The sequence below is a fragment of the Podarcis gaigeae genome (assembly GCF_964106915.1).
Source record: "Podarcis gaigeae genome assembly, chromosome: 4".
In the NCBI taxonomy this organism is placed as follows: Eukaryota; Metazoa; Chordata; class Lepidosauria; order Squamata; family Lacertidae; genus Podarcis; species Podarcis gaigeae.
Window position 1 is genome coordinate 6,052,218 of NC_139677.1, and position 23,920 is coordinate 6,076,137.

At 41.6% G+C, this 23,920-nt stretch overlaps 2 protein-coding genes across 2 annotated transcripts in view; one reads left to right on the plus strand and one right to left on the minus strand.

Annotated features, from left to right (window-relative positions):
• LOC310842696 (uncharacterized protein) overlaps nucleotides 1-23,920 on the minus strand; it is a 1,538,459-nt gene that overhangs the window by 547,610 nt on the left and 966,929 nt on the right. The gene's annotated exons all lie outside the window — the stretch shown is intronic.
• On the plus strand, nucleotides 3,259-15,175 carry LOC310844092 (uncharacterized protein). Its single transcript, XM_083737893.1, has 5 exons — nucleotides 3,259-3,311; nucleotides 7,732-7,884; nucleotides 10,317-10,501; nucleotides 11,030-11,082; nucleotides 14,083-15,175. The coding sequence occupies exons 1-5, from the start codon at nucleotides 3,275-3,277 to the stop codon at nucleotides 14,135-14,137; spliced, it is 483 nt and encodes a 160-aa protein (XP_083594019.1). The 5' UTR covers nucleotides 3,259-3,274; the 3' UTR covers nucleotides 14,138-15,175.

The window sequence follows — 23,920 nt, forward strand, 5'->3', positions numbered from 1 at the left end:
CTTTCTCACCAAAGAGTACTTGCCCCAAACTCAAGCCTTGGTTCCAGGATTCAACAGAAGCAGCAGAAAAGAAGGAGGGAGGTTTAACCCACCAATGGCATGTCTCCAATTTAAATTCACACGTGCACCAAAGCTGCTGTCAGATTCAGAAAGGAAGAAAGTCAGGCAATATGGTAGTTATTGTGTGTGTGAATTTAAATCAGGGGAGCCAGTGTGTGTAATGGTTATAGTGTTAGACTAGGACCTGGAAGAGCAGGGTTTGAATTCCTACTCAGCCATAGCTTACTTGGTGACCTTGGGCCAGTCACCACCTCTTAGCCTAACACAACTCACAGGGTTGTTATGAGGAAGAGAACCATGTTCACCACCCTGAGATCCTTGGAGACAAATGAGGGAAAGAAATGAAACAAACAAACAAACAAACAAACAAACAAACAAACAAACCCACAGCACTGTATCCCCAAAGCAATCCAAGACCATTGTGTTAGCTTTTAAGTCTGTGATGTATGAATATGTGAAATTGCCTTATACTGATTTGAATAATGGATCTATCTAGCACAATACAGTGGTACCTCAGGTTAAGTACTTAATTCGTTCTGGAGGTCCGTACTTAACCTGAAACTGTTCTTAACCTGAAGCACCACTTTAGCTACTGGGGCCTCCTGCTGCTGCTGTGCCGCCGGAGCACGATTTCTGTTCTCAACCTGAAACAAAGTTCTTAACCTGAAGCACTATTTCTGGGTTAGCGGAGTCTGTAACCTGAAGCGTATGTAACCTGAGGTACCACTGTAATTTTTATTTGTGGAGTATTTTAACTGGAGGTGCTGGAGGTTGAACACATGTGCTCCCAATGACTTGTTTTCTTCCATTATCAGAGCATGCTAGGAGCCAGATGTGACATTATTGGGCCTTAGGCTTTATGTTACCTATTTTCAAATTTATAATGTAGGGTATTTGGAGTTCCCAAAATGCTTCCATTGAAAAAGGAGAGGAGAGAAAAACATCTGCAATGCTTTTTGATAAATGCATTGATAAGAAGAGCCAAGCCAGCCCATAACATGATGCTAATTGACTCTGGACAAGATTGATCAAGTTCTGTCAAAAGCTGAGAATACTGTTGCCGAAGTCAGGTTGACCTTTAGATGTACCTGATGACAAATGCAATTCTAATTCATTTGCCTAGAACATCACTCTGCTAGAGGACATTTTCTTCAAAAACTACTTCGTAGTAAATAACTGAAACACACGTTATATTTCATTGCCAAATAGCATTAGTGATATATCTCTGCTTTAAACAAATGATTTATATTCATATTGTTATGAATTTTTTTTTGGGGGGGGAGGAAGTAGCCTGTAGGCAGTATCCTTCTATCCTTTTGGTCCACCAAGTGTTAAAATATAACCCAGGCTAGCTTCTTGTGTTGAGGTGATAGCCTGGGTGATGGGCCATTAGGGAAGCAGAGGAAAGGGACTCTGTATGAGACTGCAAATGGGTGGAGCCCCTTCCTCAGCTCAGCAGATAGTTAGAACTCAGCACAGGCACCAGCTCCTCAAGGCTGAGACACTTTGCTCCCCCATTATGGTTTTTTTAAGGGGGCCAGGCCCCCTCAATGTTCAGAGGGCATTTGATTCTGCCCCCTGGCTCCTCGCGATGTCACGTGTTTCATATTTGAAAAAGGTAAAGGAACCCAGTCGTAGATGACTCTGGGGTTGCGGTGCTCATCTCGCTTTACTGGCCGAGGGAGCCGGCGTACAGCTTCTGGGTCATGTGGCCAGAATGACTAAGCCACTTCTGGCAAACCAGAGCAGTGATGTCAGGATGTTGTGTCAAGCCCCCTCGATCATCTTGAGAAGCTGGTGCCTCTGAAGCTCAGAGATAGAAGGACAAAGCCTGAGTTTAGAGTTGAAAGTGTCAGTGATGTGACATAGAAGTAAAGCAACAAGCTGGGGAGAGAGTCAGAGCACCGTTTGGGAGCAATGATAGATTTCTGTTTGAATCCAAGGCTGCGGCTATGGGAGAAACAAGACCCTTTGGGGGTGTTGATGCTGTGAACCCCTCAATCAATGGTTCAGGTTTTATATGTGTGTAAATAAACCATATATGATAAAGACACCATGGTTTCCATTGTGCCTCATTCCAAAAGGAAACATGAACCCTGGGTGAGCACCTGGAACCCCAGGAATCTTGTGCCACTCAGAGATTGGGATGGCGTGCAACAATATCATATTATATTATGCACACACACATTATGTCCCATTATGGTATGGGACAAGCTATTACAACAACAGATCCATTGTGAGGAGAAAGCACTAGAAATTTATGAGGGTCTGTCACCTCTCAGTTATACATACACAAGATTAACTTTTAGCAACCAGCCCCCAGACAGACAGTGCTAGTTAGCAAATCATCCTTAGTATATTACTGCAGTGTATGTATACACACAAACACACACACACACATCATCTTTCTGTCAGCCGGTTAAAAACCACAGACACCTGTGGTTGAGGTGTCTACCAACTAGTAGGTGCCACCCATCAAAGCCCACCAATGCTCACTGGGTGAGTGTCATCAGCTAGCAAAACCTTTACCTTTTGCTATCCTGTGTAGCATCACTGTTTCCCCAGGCAGCTCTTTCTTCCCTCATACTTTCCCCATTCCAGTGACTGTATAAGCAACCCTAGCCAATTTCAGGCCATTTGGTAAGCAGGATGCTGTCATAATGCTACATAGCTAATAAGATTTCACTTTGTAATAGTATTAATTCTAGTAAGGGAAGTCAGTTATGAGTGAAATTAAGAGACGATCAAGCAGTTCTGCAATTTCACAATTTCAACACTGCCAATGATGTTTGCAGAGTAACCACCACAACCCTCTGAATAGTTTCAGCTCAACCACATCTTCCCATTGGACGGCTCTTCCTACAATAAATATGCACAATTTATACATTTGTTGCTTTTGCCAGACAAATTGTATGCATCCCAAATCCTTCTCTTTTCATTATTATTCATTTTACTCTGTGGCATAACATGATCCCTCACAAAATATAGTATACTCTAATTAAGTTCAAACAGAAATAGTAAACATGTTATGTGGTTTTTCCCCTCAGATACAAGTCCCCCCCCCCCATTTCCACAGATGTGGAATCTATCAAATTATTTGTGGCAAACAAACACTGGATTTAGTTGACAACTACAAACAGAAAGCTCAGACTACAAAGGATATGTGTCTTGCAGCAGAACAGAGCACTCACCTGTCAGTAGCAAAGTCTGCAGGATGGTACCACACAGTCTTGTCATCCTCGCCATCAAAGGTAAACTATTAATATGTAAGAGGCAATAACAAAGCAGCTTCAGATCAAATTAATTATTCACTCAATGCAACACACTCTACAACTCTATTTTTTAAACTAGTAAATCTGCAAAGGGAATACATTTTCTCAATACCAGATTAAAACATTTATGGATGTTAAAAAAGAAATAAAGATAGCTCTTTAGCAATTTTTTTAAAAAAACTGAAAAAACAAAAGTCTTTAATGTTTACTTCCAACCAATTCGTATCACTAAACCTTTTAGTCAGGTAATTTTAGATTCTGGACTTAATAGTCTCCAGACAAACACCCCCTTTCTTTAGATGGCCATGTGTGTTGATTCACTTACTTCTATTAATTCCTTTAATAATGTGTGTGTGTGTGTGTGTGTTGAAACACTGCTTAATACAAACCACAAATGTTTGTTTTCTTTGTGGTAGTAATCCAGGAAAATGCTTCTATGTTTAAAGATTTTTGCCTGAAGCAAAACTCTATGTATACTGAGAAAGTTTTGCTAAAATGAAACATTTGTTGGGATTTTGAGGGAAGCCAGATGTCATTGAAGAAAATTAGCAACGTTTACCCAGGGAAGGTCACATACTCTTACGCTATCCAGTCATGTTACTTAATGCTATTGGAAGTACATTTGGAGGCGTCTGTGCTAGCAGAATATGTGTAGAACATTCCCTGGGAAATTAAGGGAAATCCAGTAACACAGGCAAAATTTCTCAGGGGGTGAGGAGCTGCACACACCCCTACAAACATCAAACCAACATTACTTGTGATTGCATTCTATAGATATGGCATTCTTGCAATTGGTATGTGGAGATGATTTGAAAACCACTTGCACAGTGACTGTTCCATCTATTAGCCCTGACATACAGCCCATGGTGGGGTTCCATGTCCCTAGACGGGAGGGAAGAAACTCTCCTTTCGATGAAAGTCATATGCTGAGCTGCTCTTTAAGTTACAGCTGTGTGGAACAGTTGCCACAAGACATCTACAGCCTAGTGCTGTTGCTCAGAATTATAATTACAGGACACTATCCTAAATGTTCGAATTACGGAATACTCTTCTACTCATTTCCAGTGTAGGAAGCACCAGCTTTTGTTTCTTCTGTTCATTTCTTATATTATTGCTGCAGACCCATTCTTTTTTCTCACTTTATTTTCTGTGCACTCCTACCTTGATATACAAGATGCATTGTGCAACTTTTATGACCCCATGGACTTACACTGCTGAATTGGCTTTCAATAATAATGAGTCTGTTTCAGCTCTCTCTATATCCTTTTATGGCTGTTTATGCTGTTGTGTGTGGTGGACTGAAAACACTAATATGATCTATGCCATTGAAGATTTCATATATACCAAGGGTTAGTTCTCACTGAAGTGATAGAACTGTGTATTAGACTGTAAAACTTCAGATTGAAGGTAAGGAATATTCTAAACAAACAAACCAGCTACACACAAGCCTTCTTCAGGCATTATCACCAGAAGAAGGAACACAGGAAGACTGGGGTGGGGTGTGTGTGCCCATTTTGCCCCACCCGGCAGCCCAGTGGCTCTGTATACGATTATTGTGAACTTCTGCCTGGACCTTCCTCACTACAGAGATTCACTGTAATCATGGAAGAAGCTGGTGAAAGTCATGCATCCCTGGGGGAGCAACATGTATATCACTGAAGTCCCACTCTACCCATGTTTCTTCTTCTTGTAATAGTGCCGAAAGAAGGCTAAAAACAAACAAACAAGGGTTCTCAATTGACCTGGCATGTTAGGGTTATGTTTTTATTTTTTAATGTGCAGTGAATTTATTCGGAATAGAGGAGCCCAAACTACAGACTGAAATGGTACAGCCCCAACATGTCTTTACTATCTTGGTGAGAACTAGACTCAGCTTAAAACTATTCAAGGTGTTTGTCTTCTGAAATGTCCTAAGGCTTTTTAGAACAATCTATAATCTATACGGGAAACAATGCAAAGGAAGATATGTGTTTGCTAGGTTGGACTCTGTTTCTCATATGCATGTCCATCACATAATTTATCGTTGTTTAAAGCACAAGTGCAAGTAGATAAATAGGTACTGCTCCGGCAGGAAGGTAAACGGCGTTTCCGTGCACTGCTCTGGTTTGCCAGAAGCGGCTTAGTCATGCTGGCCACATGACCTGGAAGCTGTACGCCGGCTCCCTTGGCCAATAAAGCGAGATGAGCACACAACCCCAGAGTCATCTGCGACTGGACCTAACAGTCAGGGGTTCCTTTACCTTTTTTAAATATGCAACATTTGATGGCTTGCAGCTGAATGGGTAAACTGCCTCAAGACATTTTGGGGTCTGAAGTCAAGGGAAGGATGGAATTTGAATCATACCTCATTGCCGGTGATAGGACAGCACTGTGCTGCACCTGAAAGTAACAGAGTCCCTGCCTGCAGGCTCATAAATTGAAAGGACACAAGGAGAAGGGGATTCAGAAGGGAGAGGAAAACAAGCGACACAATTCTAAATGTTACAAGGCTCTTATAATGACCACCTGGGATGGAAATTGACTACTCACTGTCAAGAAAACAGGCCTTGTTGGCCCTCTAAGAAAAAAACACTTGGTGATCAGAACTTCCTGAAAATGGTGGTAATATAGTTGGAATTTGTGGTCTCTACAGGATGGATCTTCTCTGACCACCTGAAAGTGAAGGTGGCCTCCCACGCTCCCAGGAAGGCAACTAAACGCTACCTTTTCCAAGGGCTTTCTGCATGTTATATCACGGGCCTCATCACAATGATGGTACCATGCCCACACACATACCGTATTTTTCGTTCTATAAGACACACTTTTTCCCTCCTAAAAAGGAAGGGGAAATGTGTGTGCGTCTTATGGGGCGAATGCAGGCGGGAGGTTCTGCTCAGCGCTCCCTTTAAAGAGCCGACGGAGCATGTGTTGGACTTTTCCCTGAGGAGGGAGAAGGGACTGACGGGCTGCCCTTCTCCCTCCTCGGCTCCGTCCGCAAGCTTGGCTCGGCTCTTTAAAGCGAGTGCAGAGAAGAGCCCGTGTGCGGCTCTTGCTCGCTTTTCCAGGAGGTGGGGAAGAGACGAAGGGCAGCCCGTTGCTTTCACTGAAGCCAGAACAGCAAGAGGGATTGCCGCGCAGCAATCCCTCTTGCTGTTCTGGCTTCAGGGTAGCCCCGTGAAGCCTCTTTAGCGCAGCGGAAGCGTTCCTCCCACTGCGCTGAAGAGGCTTTGCATTGCTTTGGCCTCTTCAACAACATTTGATTCAGAATATTTTTTTTCTTGTTTCCTTCTCTAAAAACTAGGTGCGGCTTATGGCCGGGTGCGTCTTATAGAGCGAAAAAATGTATACTAATAGACACCACCCTTTTGCATATGCATACTGTATTACAATAGCTACTAGAGACATAAAATATAATTATGCTAACAATCACAGTGAATGCTTTTTTAAAAAAATCTCAGCGCGTATACCTCTGTCCCAAATCATATCCCACAAATATATTTCCCTTTACTGCTTCTTGCTACCATAAAAATAGCTGCTAGCTTGTTGCAATATATAAATATTTGGATGACCTGCGAAGGGCACGCTTATATGTATTGCCCTAGAGGCATTCATCTTGTATTTCACACAAGTACTGCCTTTTTAAACATCCCTTATCATTTTCTACTGCTAACAAATGAGGTTCACTGACACAAAGTTGGCAAGGAAGGAGTGAGGATAGAAATGTCCATGATTCGGTGGTAGGGGTGATTTCAAAGATCTATTTCTTCTGTCAGTACACACCACCAATTGCAGTAATTGATGTTTCAGCCATTACACCACCGGCTTTCACAGACAATGTAGATAATTAACCAGGCTCCACTTTTGGATGATTATTTCTATCCTCCGAGGAACTTGACGGTATAATGGACAAAATGTCAAGAATAATTAGGAATAATGATAGTGGCAGATATGCTGCCAGACCTAAAATAGGGTTTTGCCTTGTCTTGGGGCAGTGGGGAGCATGGCTCAGGGACATTAGAATTCAATTCTGTGGTTTATATGTTCCTTGGGAGATTGTTAACATTTTTCAGAAAATACAAAGTGGAAATGAGAGTGCTCTTAACACATCTCAAAATATGTTTGAATGAAATTAGTCAAACAGCTTATGCATGTCTTTAAATTACTAAAAATGTCCTGTGTTTTTTGTGGGCTTGCTTTACAAACTTCAGGACATGCTACCTTATTACTATATTATTTATGCAGCATACATGCACACAGGTCATCATTATGCAACCCTTTGCATCAAAGTTTAAACCTTCCTTCTGTTCAGAATCCAAGAAGATATTATTTTGCTTTTATGGAATGCAGTATAATCTGTTTATTCAGCCACCATGCAAAAGTGACTGTGTTCCATAGTTTAAATATCACTTATATTCTGCAGGGTTGAAGGACAAGAGAAGAACAGTAAAGATTCTTGGCCCTCTTCTAATGCTCCTGGTCCACTCAGCCTTACTGGACCTCTGCGTTTGGGAGGTCCCACTGCCCTACCATTGCTGTGTCTTGAGAGATGCATCACAACAGCTGCAGAACAACGGTCTTACCCCTTCACTGGTGAGCCATTACATTCTCTGACGTGCCATAGCAAATTATTGTTTCTCTGTGTATGTTTTGAGACTGGCTTTGTATGTCACCTTGTGAGGACACTTGTCCTGAAAAGTGGGATATAAATACTTTAATAAATTAAATACAAAACAAATAGCTGTCAGGCCTCATACAGTAGCTGAACCATGCTGGAATCCTCTATCTGCAGTCTGTCCTTAGGTCTAGCTAGAGGATCAAATCTAAGCAGTATAAGCTATGCTCTGGGCACCTGTGTGTGCAGGGTGATTTTGGCCGGTGGCAAGGGCCCGAAAGAGCAGTCAGGAAGGCCCATGACCTCTCTCAAGGTCTCGCAGGATCTCACAAGGGGCATGAAGGGTGAGATCTTAAAGGGCCATTTTGCCCACCCTTGGTGTTACATTACAGCCTCACTGGGTTATTTGAGTTGCTGGTTGACAGGGCCAAAAAGGATTTTGTTCTCCCAAGCTTATCTGGCCCCTTGGCTAGGGTTTTTTCACCTTTCCCTTGGGGACTTAAGGCCTACGTATACTAGTGGAAATGGCATTGGGAAGGATCAGCATAATAAAGGTGCCGGGAGAGAGAGAGAGAGAGAGAGAGAGAGAGAGAGAGAGAGAGAGAGAGATTGGCTATGGCATGCCCTACGGTCAGTTTGGGGCACACGCAAAGCTGAAATTTCTCACTCCTGTCATTTTTGAGGCCAAGGCTCAGCACTAGGTGACTCCCATGGTGGCTGTTGGGTTTTTCTCTACTCTGAAGGAGAACTAAGGATGGTTGGAATGTGGAGTGAGATCCCTGCCATACTGCCATGCGAACCACACTTTCTACTGCAGTTGATAAAGATTTGGCCAATCCTGTATCCTGCCTAGTTATTTCAGTGCTGTCACAGAGTCCCGAATTGTACCTGCCAGGGCAATCTATTAGCTACCCCAACCCTCAAAAATATATCCCCAGATGTTTTGCTGAGCAGCAACCTCTCAAGAGGAATTACAGTATTCAATACATTTAACTATTGTAGCCTTAATAATTATTTATACCAGTGTACTAAGGTCAGTAGCTAGGCTGAGAGGTCTCCCCTGGTTCATTTTAAAACAACAACAACAACATATTGCATTGGCCATCTTACAATCTGCTTGCAGGGAGGACGATTTTAGAGGTAAATGATATATGTTTGTTAAAAAGTCAACTATTTTATGTTCAAGGATTCTTATGTTACTCTGGCATTACTCAATTGACAAGGTTCTCTTTCGGGGGGGCACTAGGGGCGCATTGGAAGATGGCCGACAATAACATTACTCCGACCCACACGAGGTAATTAAGAGGCTGTGATGGGAGTATGCAGCCTCCCTGCCCCCCCCCCAAGGAGATGGGGGGGACTGCCCTTGCCTGCTGAATTTGAGGGGGTGGGGGCACTAGGCAGAAAGCCCTTGTGTGGACTTCGGTTCTCCTGGACGCTGTCTCTGATTCGCGCCACTAGCTGTAGCAACTTCAAAAGAAACAATTAGAAAGAAGCAAATACACATATTTCAAGGAAGAATGGGGAGTAAAGACTGCTAATTGAAGAGATCTCTGATAAAGAAGACGGGTCGGATAAACAGGAATAAATCATGAGAAGACACACCAAGGCTCGGTATGTCGGCAACGGGACTGGATGGGAGGGGGAAACTTTCCTTTCTTTCTCTTATGTGATTAACCAATAATCCCCCCCCCCCAAGTCAGAAATGACCTAAGCTGTATGATTTAAGACTGTGCGGAGATAATTTTTAACCAAAAGAGTGTTTCAAGGAGATCGTGGAAAGTACAAGAGCTTTGGGATGACGCAGTAAAAAACAGCGTCACCATTTTGGCAAGTTCTGTCGAAAGACTTATGTCTGGGAGAAGGAATGCATTTGTTTTCATACAGCGGGCGTACCTCTTCAGAGGACAAAAGAAGGCGACAGATTTGCGAAGAATAATGATGGAAAGAGTGCTTTTATTTATGGAAGTGATGATACATGGAAAACATCTTGATAAGGTTATTGGACGAACGGAAAAATTCACACAGGTTTACAATTTGTGTTTACCTGCTTAAGGAGATTATCAAAAGAGATCACAAATAAAAAAGAAAAATATATGAAAATAACAAGAGGAGATGTGGAAACAGCAAGATAGGACTGAATAGAACTGTGAACATTATTTGGACAGATTTGTGGACATTAATGCAGCAGCAAGAAGATGATTGGAATCCCCTTCAGAACTTGAAATATGGGTACCCCCAACAAAAATTTAAAATTCGGCATTGTAATTTGGAATTTATGTGATGTGATTTGATTGGTCAGTTAATAATAAAAATTATTTTTTTTAAAAAAGACAAGGTTCTCTTTCATTTGCCAGTCCTAAAAGTTCCTAATTTTGCTGCTATTGACATAGCTCTTTCAAACGCTCTCCCAGAAAAGAAGAGGAGGACTCTTTTCCCAGTTTTGAAGCAATCAAGGTTCCATACTGTTTTTCATCAGTTGTTGCCCCTGAACCCAAGTACTTTGCAGCTGCATCAGGTGAATTTAGATTTAGGCTTTATGGGCACACCACAAGTTTGTGAAGCTGATGTTGCAGAGGTAAGAGGCTTTCACAATACTTCTATTTTCTTTTCTCATTTGAATAATCTCACTCATTGTTTTGAGAGCTTTTCTTTTTAAAAGACCCATAATCTCATTTAGTGATTAATAACTATCTCCTTGACTTTAAAAAGAGTATCAGCAGCTACCCAGATGCTCCTGTTGGCTGTCTCAATGACTCACACAGTGCATTGCAGGCTAATGCTTCTAACTTGATTTCTGTTAACTTCTTGAGGGCTGGCAGCCTTTTGTCATACCTTAAACAAGGAGGAAACCTATGAACTGCTAGAGGGTTGGCATCCTTTTCTTGTGTTCTATCAGAAAAAAGTCTGTATGGTAGTATTCTTCCTACTGAGAAACACAAAACATCAAACATGTTGTCTCACAACTGCTGAGGATAATAGGGAAATGGCTGGTTCAGTAATCCCTAAAGAAAGATACCAGTTCAATATTTGATAGGATTTTCTTTTCTTTCTGACCATGTCACATCTTCCTACCTCTCTAATTAATGCATTTTACCTTCCTCAGATCACCCCTCTGATCTCTCTCCTCGCTATTTCTTCTTCTTCGCAAGGGACAAGGTATTGTACTTGAACACACACTGGAGTGCTAGCCCTGGAATCCATTCATTGCTGTGAACTTTCCTTTCCTGCACAATTTATCAAGCCCCAAAGTGGGCCTAGTGGTAAATACACAGCAGCCAGCTGCAACAGCAGTCTGACTAGGGCCCTTTTCCCTCTGCATGACATCACTGAGCCCCCAATTTCTCTATCCTTCAAATGACAGACAGTGAAGCTGAGCAAGAACAGAGGAATCACACTTAAATGTTGTTTGAGACAGTATGGGGCTGTTGTTTCAATACTGGTCTAAAGGGCTTACTCACATAAGTGCATCACTTTATTTTATAATTGCTTAAGGCGGTTGCCAACAACAAACACATGCATGCACAATGCTTGGTTTTATGATGACTAGTTTTTTCAACATGGGATGGCTCCCAGCAGAATATGTGGGCCAGCCTATTCGAAATGTGCCCTTTCTGAGATGATACAAAAACTCGAAGTAGTGTTTTATTAGATGCAGAGGGGAAGAACACCTAGAAGAGACCACAGCTCATCAAAATAGCTGCTAATTTATGCTGCTACTTTACCATCAGGAAGCCCCAGTGGTCAGCCTGTACCTCCTTTTGCCCCTCACAGCCACACGTGGACCCAGATAACCAAAATTCAGCCGGTGATTCTGGCATTTGCATAGATAGGCCACTTCCTTACAATTCCTTTCTTATATCAGGTGTGATTTTGCCATGCCAAAGCTTTTCAAAGTCACAGTGGCTGATTTTCAATGGTACAATACCTTTCAGGATTCATTCGTGACATGCTCACTGGTAAGAAACACTTGTGCAAAGAACATAAATGCACATCCAAAACAATCAAGACATGACACCTGAAGAGCATTACAATAATCTTCCAGCATAGTTTCATAGTATACAGAGGTCCCATTAAAATTGCTTTACAGTGGTACCTCGCAAGACGAATGCCTCCTAAGACGAAAAACTCGCAAGACGAAAGAGTTTTTCATTTTTTGAGTTGCTTCGCAAGACGAATTTCCCTATGGGCTTGCTTCGCAAGACGAAAATGTCTTGCAAGTTTGATTTTCAATGCATTCCTATGGGAATCCGTGCTTCGCAAGATGAAAAATTTGCAAGATGAAAAAACTCGCAGAACGAATTAATTTCGTCTTGCGAGGTACCACTGTATATCATCACTAGTTCTTATTACCAGTGGCATAAACATCCACAAATTTTTAATTGTTACTTCTAATTCCTGGGAATGGTCTTGGCAACAAACCATCTAATTATGACCTTTTAAAAAGTATAGTTGAATGGCTATATTGATTAAGTGGGTGGCTTCTGAGTTAATATAACTAGAGGCTGACCTGGCTGTAACTCTGGTTGCTACAACTGCCAACAAAAATGATGTCCATGGTGTGAGACCTGCTGCTCTCTCAGGCTTGATTAGTCAAAGGCCCCAAAACAGTGCATTAAGCATGCAGTTGGTTGTTGCGCTTGACATAAAACCCTTGAGATGCATGATGCAATACCTTCCATATTGAGAGAGGCATAGAAATTATGTCTCTTTTTTAAAAAAAAAGTTGACCTGGAACATGTGCTTCAGTGGTTTCAGCTCATGAGTTTAGAATAAGAACAATGGGATGATTGGGAAACTTTAGGTTATCAATAGAAGACATGCTTCCCAACATTAAGATCCTAGATATTCAGGCTGTAGCATATCCAGCTCGAGATTTTAGGTGACAAGACTTGTGAGGTTTTGGATATCTACAACCATTCAGAGGAGACAATAATGGGCTAAACGAACCAATGCCATAATGACCCTGTTCACATGAAAATCATGCTTCACCTATGGGCCTTGGCTCTGAAACTGCATGCATTCAGGAAATAGCTTGAAATGTGAACTAAGCTTGTTCAATGTGAACAAGGGTCTCCCTTCACAAATTTGATACCCCGGACAAGCGGGATAAAGCCATAGGACTATTAAATTGGATGTAGAATCATAGAATAATTTAATTGTAAAGTTGGAAGGCAACATGAGGGTCATTTAGTTCAAGCCCTTTCAATGCAGGAATGTTTTGCCCAACATGGGGCTCAAACTCACAACCTTGAGATTAAGAGTTTCATGCTCTTCCAACTGAGCTCTAATGTATATCAGGTTTTCTTCATGCCATTTGCTCAACACATGGAGCAAACATGATCGCACTCCCACTCACCCAGTCCAGTGTCCACAAATTCCAATGAATGTGTGAAGAGTCAGGTGTAAGCATTACTGGGGGCACCTGCCAAGGTCCACACACCAGCAGGGGTCTACTCTTCCCCTACTACAGCCCTCAGTTCTTTCACCACTCCTTTTGCCATTGTCACCCAAGAGATCGGAAGCAGAACAGAAACAAGTGGTATGGAGAAGGAGCAAGCGATGCAGCCACCTGTCCACTCACCTGACATTTCCCTCTCGGCAGCAGTAGGGAGAGAGTTCAGAGGCAAGTTGAGAGTGACTGGTGTGGGACCCTGAGGGTACCCTGCTCAAACGCCTGCCATCCCTCACTATACCTCAGGCAGGTACTGTTGAAGACAACTAGTTTTAAAGCTGCTTCACATGTTCATTTACTGCAGGGGTAGGCAACCTAAGGCCTGTGGGCCCAATCACCTTCTCAATCTGGCCTGCGGACAGTCAGCGTGTTTTTACAGGAGTAGAATGTGTCCTTTTATTTAAAATGCACTTCTGGGTTATTTGTGGGGCATAGGAATTCGTTCATTTATTTATTTTTTCAAAATATAGTCCGGCCCACCACATGGTCTGAGGGACGGTGGACCAGCCCATGGCTGAAAAAGGTTGCTGACCCCTGATTTACTGCAGCTGTTATATTAGAGACCACCCTCCAGACCATGTGAGCAAAAGCCACACACAGGAACAGATGAAACTGCCTTATAGCAATTTAGACCTCTCTCCCTACCCACCCACCCTCCGCCAATACTGTCTTTTCTGACTAGTAGTGATCCTTCTCTGCCTCAGAGGAAGATCTGGAGGAAAATCTCAGAAGAAGATCACTGGAGCTGCCAGAGAATGAAGCTGGGACCGGCATGGGCTTTGCCATTGAGACCATCCCTCCTCCCACCCCCTCTCCACATGCCATCAATTCTCAGACTGAGCATTTAGATTCTCCTTGAAGAATATATGTAGGGTAGTACAGCGATATTCACAAGGTAATACTGTTTTTTCCCCTTTTCTTTTGAGGAATGAAGGAGCAGCTGGCTTGCACAATGGTGTCATTCATTCTACACTTGCATGGCTTGCAATGTTTGTTCCAAGCGCTGATTCATAGACGTCAGCATTGTTACAGATCAAAGAACTTTGCTGGGAAGAGAAAATATTTAATTTCTCACTTTCCTACAAATTAATCTGAAAAACCCTTGGCTAATTATTACTCTTCTCCTTTGACTTCGTCATTCACAGGAATAGCTGGAGATTATAATTAGCAGAGATGAATTAAAGTAATAGGAAAGGCTGACTTCTGCAACAGCTGCTGGGATTTAAAATGGGCACAGTTCTCATTCCGACACGAAGGTAGTGTGGTCAAGGAGTTACACTCTTCTTGGTCAAAACAAATAGATTAAAGCAGATGTTTAGCTAAATAATTTAAATACAGGTACCACATAATATCCATTCTGCAGTTGTAAGAACTCAATTATTTGTGGGGTAGCATCTGCACTTTGGAACTCCCTGAGTCTTGAGATCAAGAAGGCATCTCCACCATACTCCTCTCATTGCCTGCTAGGAGCATTCTTGTTTAGACAAGCCTACCCAGGACTCAGCTATACAGCTGCAAATAAAACATTTTCAGTCTGTTTTAAGTGCAATATACAATGTGACACTAGATGGTGATGGTGAGCCTTATGGAAAATTCAATGCATTTTTTAAAAGGCTTTTTAAAAAAGCATTTTCAGAATGGTTTTTATATGTGTGTAGATTCCACCCCAAATGCTTAGAAAGTGAGGTATTTTTATTTATAGTATTTACCTTATGTATGTTTTAAAGTAGGAAGGTCAATTTCTTGATTTTCTTGTTTTATCTTTTTCTAAACCACTCTGGGAGGTGTTTGTAAAAGAGAGAGCGCAACGCATAAATTTAATAAAATAAATAAAAATACTAACCACCGTGGTGAATAATTGGTGAAAACTAAGGTGAGATATGAATGGTTGAGGAACTTTATGGATACTACTGCTGAAATTCCAAACACTTACTGATCAGGTCGATTGAAAAATGGCCCTCCTTTTCGCAGACGCTTCACCCATATTGTGAATGGCTTTATCTCTAACTTGGGAGAAAGCTCAGTTTCTTCTGAGTTAAACTTTTGCCCCACTGGCATTCTTGGGAGTGCAGTGGGATAGAATTCCTTCCTCTACCCTCGCTGGAAAGGAGGGACATGTTTGGAAGGTTCTGCCACACTTCCTGCTTCAATGGCAGCAGTGGAACAGAGGCAAAGAAGAAAGTCTAACACCTTGCACAAGTCTCAGGAAATGTAGTGTCCCCCGTTCCTACTGACACCTGGGATACAAGACTTTTATTTATTTTTTCAGACCAGACCAAGCACAAAAAGAGCTGCTGGAGCCATAATGCTCACCTCAGCCTTGAAATTCAGCAGCATTATTAGTAAAAGCAAAAGCTGCTCAGATTAATGTTAGAAGTGACAGTGTGAAAAATCTCAGGGAGTATTCAAAATTTTATGTAGACAGTGTGCACTTTCAGCACTGTCATCCTAGATGCCTGTGTTTCTGACTGAGTCTGCAAACCCATGTTGATCTTATTAAAGAATGTTACTGTTGAGCATATTTGCAGAAAACATATTAAATGTAGATTTTTCAAGTGATTTGAGTGCCATTTGCTAGGTTTGCTGTGACTTCCTAGGAAAGAGTTTCTTGGATTTGGAGAAAAGCTTATCAAAAGCATCAGCTAACTGTGCTGTAGCAGAGAAAAGGCAAAATTAGATGTTAGGAAATGTTTGGAAAGAGGTAGCAAATAAAACTGCAAGCATCATAAAGCCATTATATAAAGGCATTGTGTGGCCACAGATGGGATGCTATTCACAGCTATTTTTAAAAAAAGAATCTGAAAGAGCTGGAAAGGGGAAACTAATAGCCTAGTCCCATGTGGAGTTAGATGAGCCTAATTCTGCATTGTTGAATGATCAAGGGAAATGAAGCACCTTCCTAATGAGGAAAAGATAAAGCATTTGGGATTTTTTTGTTTAGAAACAAGAAAAGTAGCGGGACATGATAGCAGTTTATAAAATTATGAACAGTGTGAAAAGAGCCAAAAGAACATTTTCTCCCTCTCATATAATTTTCCTGCTCAGTGAAGTTGGCAATAGCTTCAGGAGAGACAAAAGGAAGTGATACTTTACAAAACTTATAATTTAGCTTTGGAACTCACAGGTACAAGAGGTGATGGCCACTAACCTGGGTGGCTTTTATAAAGGATTAGATGAACTTATGGAAGAGAAGTCTCTCTCATGTTAGTTTTAAAAAACTGCCCGTGATTTTGGGACTGTAGGCTGAGAAAAACACAACAGGGGAAGACACTTCTGCCCTGCTTGTGAGCTTCCAATGGAAATGAGAATGGCAGCTGGATTGCTATTGTTACAGAGATGTGGACTAGATGGATTTTGACTTGACTTGCATGCATCACACTTCTTAGTTTGTTCAACATCTTCTTAGCAAAACTCTTAAAAAGGTTAGGAGAAGTTCCAACTAAGTAGTCAAGGACATGATCCTCAGTGTGTTTGTTAGAGCAGCAACTGCCTTGTTAACCAAATTAACTGCCCACACTATGGACGAAGATCAATAATCAGTTCTTCTGTTTCCTATTAAGAGTGCTCCGTAAAAGCAGCTTTCTCGCTGCAAGGTCTTCGGTGTAACAAACAGGGCTTGAACTACAAAAAGAATGGAGTCCTTTTAAAACTTCTTGGCAGGGACAGGCTATTAATTAATTGGATAGTTTGGAGGGAAGGCTAATTACCTAGCCTAGAAACAGCACTGAAATAATTGTGCAACTTTTAAGACCAGAATGGGAACTGTCAGTCTTGGTCCCAGGTTAGCTCTTGGTCCAGCAACCATGGGATTGTATATGATGACAGTCTAGGAAAAGCAGTTACAGTACATGGGTATTTCTACCACTAACCTTCAATTAATAAAAGAAAGAAATACTTCTTCCACTGCAAGTATATTGGAGGGGGGCAAGTTCTCTGGTGGATAAAAAGGCACTGAAAATGATGTAAAATTAAACACCAAAAGCCTTCAACAATACCTTTGGGTGGCATGCATATTTGTGGTATGACAAGGTTAAAGCTCATAAAGCTTTTAAAAATCATATTGTCAGGAAAGCATTGCATAATGTCTGGATCAGGTATAAAGACTTGCTGGAAAACAAAACTCCTAGGTGGTTATCCCCAATGGAGGCAAAGGCTGTGAAAAAATTAAATATGGAATCCAAATGGCTGAAATATTGGGAAATTGTGGAACAGGAGGGGGACAAATTGAAATTGCAGAGTTATGAGAAATTGAAAGATAAAGTGCGAGATTGGCTTCATTATTATCAAATAATGGAGGTGTTTAAGTCTGATAGGAAAAATGGTTTTCAGGTGGAGAAATCTAAATTGGAGACAGAACTGTTAGAACCCAAAACTAAAAACTTGTCAAAAATGTACAACTTGCTGTTGGAATGGAATACACAGGATGAAACAGTTAAATCAGCTATGATCAAGTGGGTACAAGATATTGGTCATAACATTATGTTTGAAGGCTGGGAACGGTTATGGACCACCGGTATAAAATTTACGGCATGTAATGCCTTAAAAGAAAATATTATGAAAATGATTTATAGGTGGTACATGACCCCAGTCAAGCTTGCAAAAATTTACCACTTGTCTGACAATAAATGTTGGAAATGTAAAGAGACTGAAGGTACATTATTTCACCTTTGGTGGACGTGCCCAAGGATTAAGGCTTTCTGGGAGAAGATTTATAATGAAATGAAAAAGGTATTTAAATATACCTTCTTAAAGAAACCAGAGGCCTTTCTCCTGGGAATGGTCGGCCAATTGGTGTCAAAGAAAGACAGTACTTTTTTTTATGTATGCTACAACAGCAGCAAGGATACTTATTGCAAAATATTGGAAGACAGAAGAACTACCCACTGTGGAAGAATGGCAGATGAAAGTTATAGACTATATGGGACTGGCAGAGATGACTAGCAGAATCCGAGATCAGGGGAAAGAGACTGCGGAAGAAGATTGGAAGAAATTTAAAGATTATCTTAAGAAATACTGTAAAATTGTTGAATGTTAAGATGATGTTGATTCTGAAATTAAGGGGTTGCTAGCTGCAATTATTATGTAATATGGAAAGAAACCTTAAAAAACTTAATCAAAATTAAGGGAAGGATTTGTTGAAGACAATTAGTTAGAAAATGGAATGCAGTAAAGAGAGGTATGAGGAGGTCGGGAAAGTTATTTTCACGAATATAAGGGAATGAAGTTATACATGTGATTTTTGTGTGTTTTTTTAGATTATTTTCTTTTTTATATTTTTGATTTTGCTTTTTGTGTCTTTTTTGTGTGATTTTTGTGTTTTATAAAACTTCTGAAAATGCTAATAAATATCTTTTAAAAAAAAAAACCAAAAGCCTTTTCAAGTATGGAAATACAATAATAGGGATAGCTTTTCATGTTGACAGTCTGTTGACCAGATATCTTATTACTTAGCATACAGTTTTTGTTTGACCTTTGGACACTATACGTAAGCACAACAGCTTGTAACATTATGCATGTTGGGGAGGAAATGTTGTACCCCCGGGCAAACCTTTTATGAAGTAAAAAAGTTCATTTGGATTACCTTGGAATAAAATAGTTGGGAAAGTACAAACTGGAACTAGTTTATTTTTGAGCAGGATGAGCTTGCAATAGAATTAGTTCCTTTTTAAACTGAACTTTCCAGACACTGAGTAGAGCTTCTGTGATTTGTTCTGATACTTCTGGCATAAGAACATAAGTATTTTCTGTGGGACCAAGCTGCGCTTGTCATATAATGAAATTGTTCCATTTGAGACCGCAGGTGGGATATACATGTCTAAATACTCCCCCAACACCACCAAAAAGAAAAGAATGATTGGAGCCTACCATACCTGATGGAACATGATCACAACCTAGCAGCCTGTTCTCACCATGGTCAACCAGATGTCTATGAGAAGACCACAAGCAGGACATGAGTGCATTCACAAGCAGGACAGAACGCTATTTAGTGGCATACTGCTCTGATATTGAAGGTGTGCAGGCAGCATGACTATTAACCATGGATAGCCTTGTCATCCATGAATGTGTCTTAAGCCCCTTAAAACCACACAAGCTAGTGCCCAGGGGCGTCTTACCCATAGAGGCTAGTGGCGCAGGGTGCCAGGACACCAAGTTCTGGAGGGAAGAGGCGGAGGCTGGATGTGGTGCCTCCCGGCATCTGCTCGCCACCCTCGCCTGCCGTGGCCACCACGGCATGAAACGGCCAACTGAGCTGGGAGCTGCTGCATCCAGCCTCCGCCTCTTCCCCACTGGAGGAGCTGCCCTCCAGCTGCTGCCCGCCTCCCCCAGCCCCACAAAGGAAAGCTGGGCGTGTTGCCGGCAGCGTCGTCCTCCCTAAAAAAGGTTGGCAACTTTGGGAAAGGGGGAGCCGCCGGAGGGATCTTCGCACCACAATGCCAGATATGCTTAAGATGGCCTTGCTAGTGCCCACCAGTAACTCTTGTGATAGCAAATTCCATAGTTTAACTATGTGCTGTGTGAAGTATTCCCTTTGTCCTGAATCTTTGCCCCTGGTTCAGTCTTACTATTTTGTCCACACCATTGAAAAGAGGTTTTTCAGAGTTACTTTGCTACAGTTGCTCTCTGCACTTGGTGATAATTGATAATTTATTTATCATTTCAATACAGTCTCTTTTCTCAGTGCCCCTAATAGGTAAAAAAAAAAAAAATCCTATTGAGACTGACCAAGAAAAAAAATAGAAAGTTTGATTTGCACCAAAGGTCATCATTGTGAATCTTTTATTTATCATTTTATTTATCAAAAAATAAATAAAAATGACAGAGTGAAACGCAAGTGTCAGATGATACCAAACCTGGCATTATTATTGTACCCTTTGCTTACTGGATATCCTGAGCACTCAGGAAAAAAGAATTGCTTATAAGACTGAATGAAAATTGAGTCCCAAAATTCTCCATTATATATGTAGGGAGTGAAATTGGGAAAGGTCATTTTGTCACGGTTTGTGTGTGAAATTCTCTGACACTTTATCTTCAGATATTCCTTTCTTATAAATTTTGGGTCACTGGGTGTTGAAAGAACTCTGTTCGTTCATATTGGTGAAGGAAGGAAGTAGCGCGCTAAGAGAACCGGAGTGGAAGGTATAGGAGCTAATGCCATAATTTCCCTCCAACAAAAGTACAATAATATTAAACAATATTAAAACTGGATCCAATATTAAAACTGGATCCCCTTATGGCAGCCATTTTATGACTGCCACTGACTATATTGGTCAGGCATAGGTAAACTCCGGCCCTCCAGATGTTTGGGACTACAGTTCCCATTATCCATGACCACTGGTCCTGTTAGCTAGGGATGATGGGAGTTGTAGTCCCAAACATCTGGAGGGCTGGAGTTTGCCTATGCCTGATATTGGTCAATACTGGCCCAAAAAAGTGAGTGACCTCAGTCAGAAAGGGAAACTATAATAATTCAAACTTGCCCCATTTTTTCCCCCTTTCATTCTCTTATTCTGACTATTTTTGTTAGTTTAAACCATTATGGTAACGTGCCATATCTATCCCTTGTGTTTGCAAATACATCCTTGTGGGCAAATTTGTGTTGGAATCTAGGGTTGTACTAGATGATCCTTGGGGTACCTTCCAAATATACAATTCTATGATTCTATGAATCTCAGAAGCCTGGGGGTGGCTGGATAAGATTTCAGATACATCAGCCTTCCTTACCTTTTCCCCTATGGCTAGCAGAAAGAGAATAAATTGTGCAAAATAACAAAAGTGTAGAATAATTCATCATGCAAATCTGCTTACATTGTGTATTATAGACAGCTTGAAGAATTCCACTTTAGTTGTCACAGACTCTGGGTGGGAAGTTAAAACAGGTATCCAACACGCTGCTTGCAATGTTCAGTGCTCTGGTTATGCATAGAGAACTCTGTCCCACCAGAGCAGTTCCCAGTTCTTCTTACACCTCCCCAGTTGCCATTTAGGCTCATCCAGGCTGGCTTTTGTGCCGCATTTCTATGCACCTTAAAACTCCCACTCCAAGCTTTTTTGTTTGCCCCCAACACTTTCACCATGAAAACCTGCTCTTTACTTCTGAATTGGAACAAATGGCAATCCATGGGAACCTCAAATTGCCATTTGCTCCAATTCAGTCTTAGAGAGCTGGTTTTCCTGGGGAAAGCAGCAGGGCAAAACAACAAGCACTTGAGCACATATCAGGAAGATGTGGACCTGCACAACATACTGTTTCCCACAGTATGTAGCCAGATGCGTCTAAAAGTGACCTGAACACAAACCTTTCAATGTGAAGGATAGTCCTTGGGTGTCCACAGAAGAGGCAGGAGTCCTGCAGCAGCTGGGAGCCTGAGTTCATTTCTCTATCGCCACCCTTTCTACCAGAACTGAGAGGAGAGAGAGAAGTGAACAGGCACAGAACCTGAGGATTTACATATCCAAATGGTCACAAGGGTATATTAACCCTGCTCAAGGGTTAACCACGAAAATGTCACAAGAGGAATGAAGCCAGACATACTAGCAGTTGACCTCCTGTCCCCAATCCTCCAAAGCTACATGGCGAGTAGAAAGTCTGAATGGTGGATTTTTTCATGTTGAACTGAATGCACTCAAGAATCTTCCATGTGTTTGAAATCTCTGTGTGACTGGGGCACCTGTTCACATGAAAGATTGAAAGCATCTTCAGGGAAAACACCCAGGGTTCACCTCTTCAGACATCCCCACTCAATCTACAAAGACTGGGTGTGCTGTTGGGACACTGGGGGCTGGGCATGTGGAAACAGCCAAACAGGGCTGTCCACCTGCATTTAAGGTTTTGCAGGAAAGTCCTTCTGGAACCCCTGGAATTTCACACTGCTCAGAGATTGGGGTGGTGAGCAACTATATGTAAAAATGGACTGTGAAACACAGGCAAATGGGAGCCTTGACTGATAAGTATTACTAAATATGCCAAGGAGGTCAACATTAGACTGAACCCACAAGAGTGAGAAAACTGTTTTATCCCCCTAATACTTTAAGTGGGTACTGCTGAGAAATCTCACAGTGGTATTTTTCAAAGAATAATAAATGAAGTGTTTTTAGTGCTCCTATAAATAGCCACTTCCTTACTAAAAATTTGCTTTGTGTTGCTTCTGTCTGCTACTCTGAATGGGTCCCTAGAGACACAGAACTATCTGTCACAAGTGTGGCAGTATGGCAGCCAGAACAGAGACAGATGTACAAATCTATCAGGCTCCATTTGAGCACCCTGCTTAATTCTTTATAGGGCTGCTGGTATTTTTACCAGACAAAGCAACCAACAGAAACCTCTGTGGGGCCTTGCTCAACAGAGCTACCATAACTTTACAATTCTTTATCAGAATTGTATTCATATATTAAACTGTTGATATGCCATTCAAAATGACTTAGCGCCTTTAAGACTTGCTGATTTTAATAGGAGATATTTGATAATTGTTGATAATTCCCTCACTGAAATCTATAGGACTTATAACCATTTGATTTGTTTATTTAAAATTGGCTTGGATCCTTCCGTTCTACACAGTCTTGTCTGGAAAGAGAGGATCCCATAGGGAATCAGCTGCCTTGCACCCACCTGGTTCTTAGATAGACATGTGTTGTGTCAGGCACATGGGACAAGAATCACTCTTTTATAATATGTAGAAGTTACCCACCATCACTGGAGAACATCTTCAGCTTCTGCATGAATCACTGTTCAGAGTGTGCCTCCTCTGAAAGCAAATACCTACTGCAGACGCACTTCCACTGGAAGCTGATTGGAAGAAGGTGATGTCAGAGTAACAAATCACTATTTTGCATGGTTCAGCAACTGTTCCTTTGTATATTACTAGTATGCCTCACAACACAGTGTGGGAATTAGTCTGGCCATAATTTCAGAAAGCCTCTTGGCATCTATGCATGACTATGACACATCCACTTCCATAGTTTTATGTTATATGTGGAACATACACTGCAAACAAAACATGAAATGACTTTTGACTTCTAGAGCCTAATGGTTTATTTGGAATTATGTGGAATCCAAAGACCTAGGTGAGCACAAGAGCACAACAGATGACCCAACAAGCCAATATGTACAAAATGTACAGTTTGGACACCCCTGAAGATATCATCATTCCAATTTGACGTGACAGCATCCGAGAGCAAGGCTCAAGTTTTGTTCTACATTTTAAAATGGTTAGATGCAATCAGGGATGCTAGCTTCTGGGGGCTGAGCCCTTTTGGGTCCCCCAAATATTTTTTGGGTGGGAGCTGGGTGCCTCAGTGTCCAAAAAATGCAGAGGCCAAGTGCAGAGCCAAGCGAGTCACAACTCCAGTGGTTGGCTCCTTTTCCTCCTCCTGCTGCTGTGGTGGTGAAGGATGGTTGAAGCAGACTCCCACCAGTGGCGGCGCCAGGAGGAGGAGGAGGAGGAGCTGCTGGTCACTGAAGTTGTGTGGCTGCCACATTCGGCTGTGCCCCCTGCTCCTCCCAATTTCCTGACATCACACAGACAATATTTGGATGTCAACGAG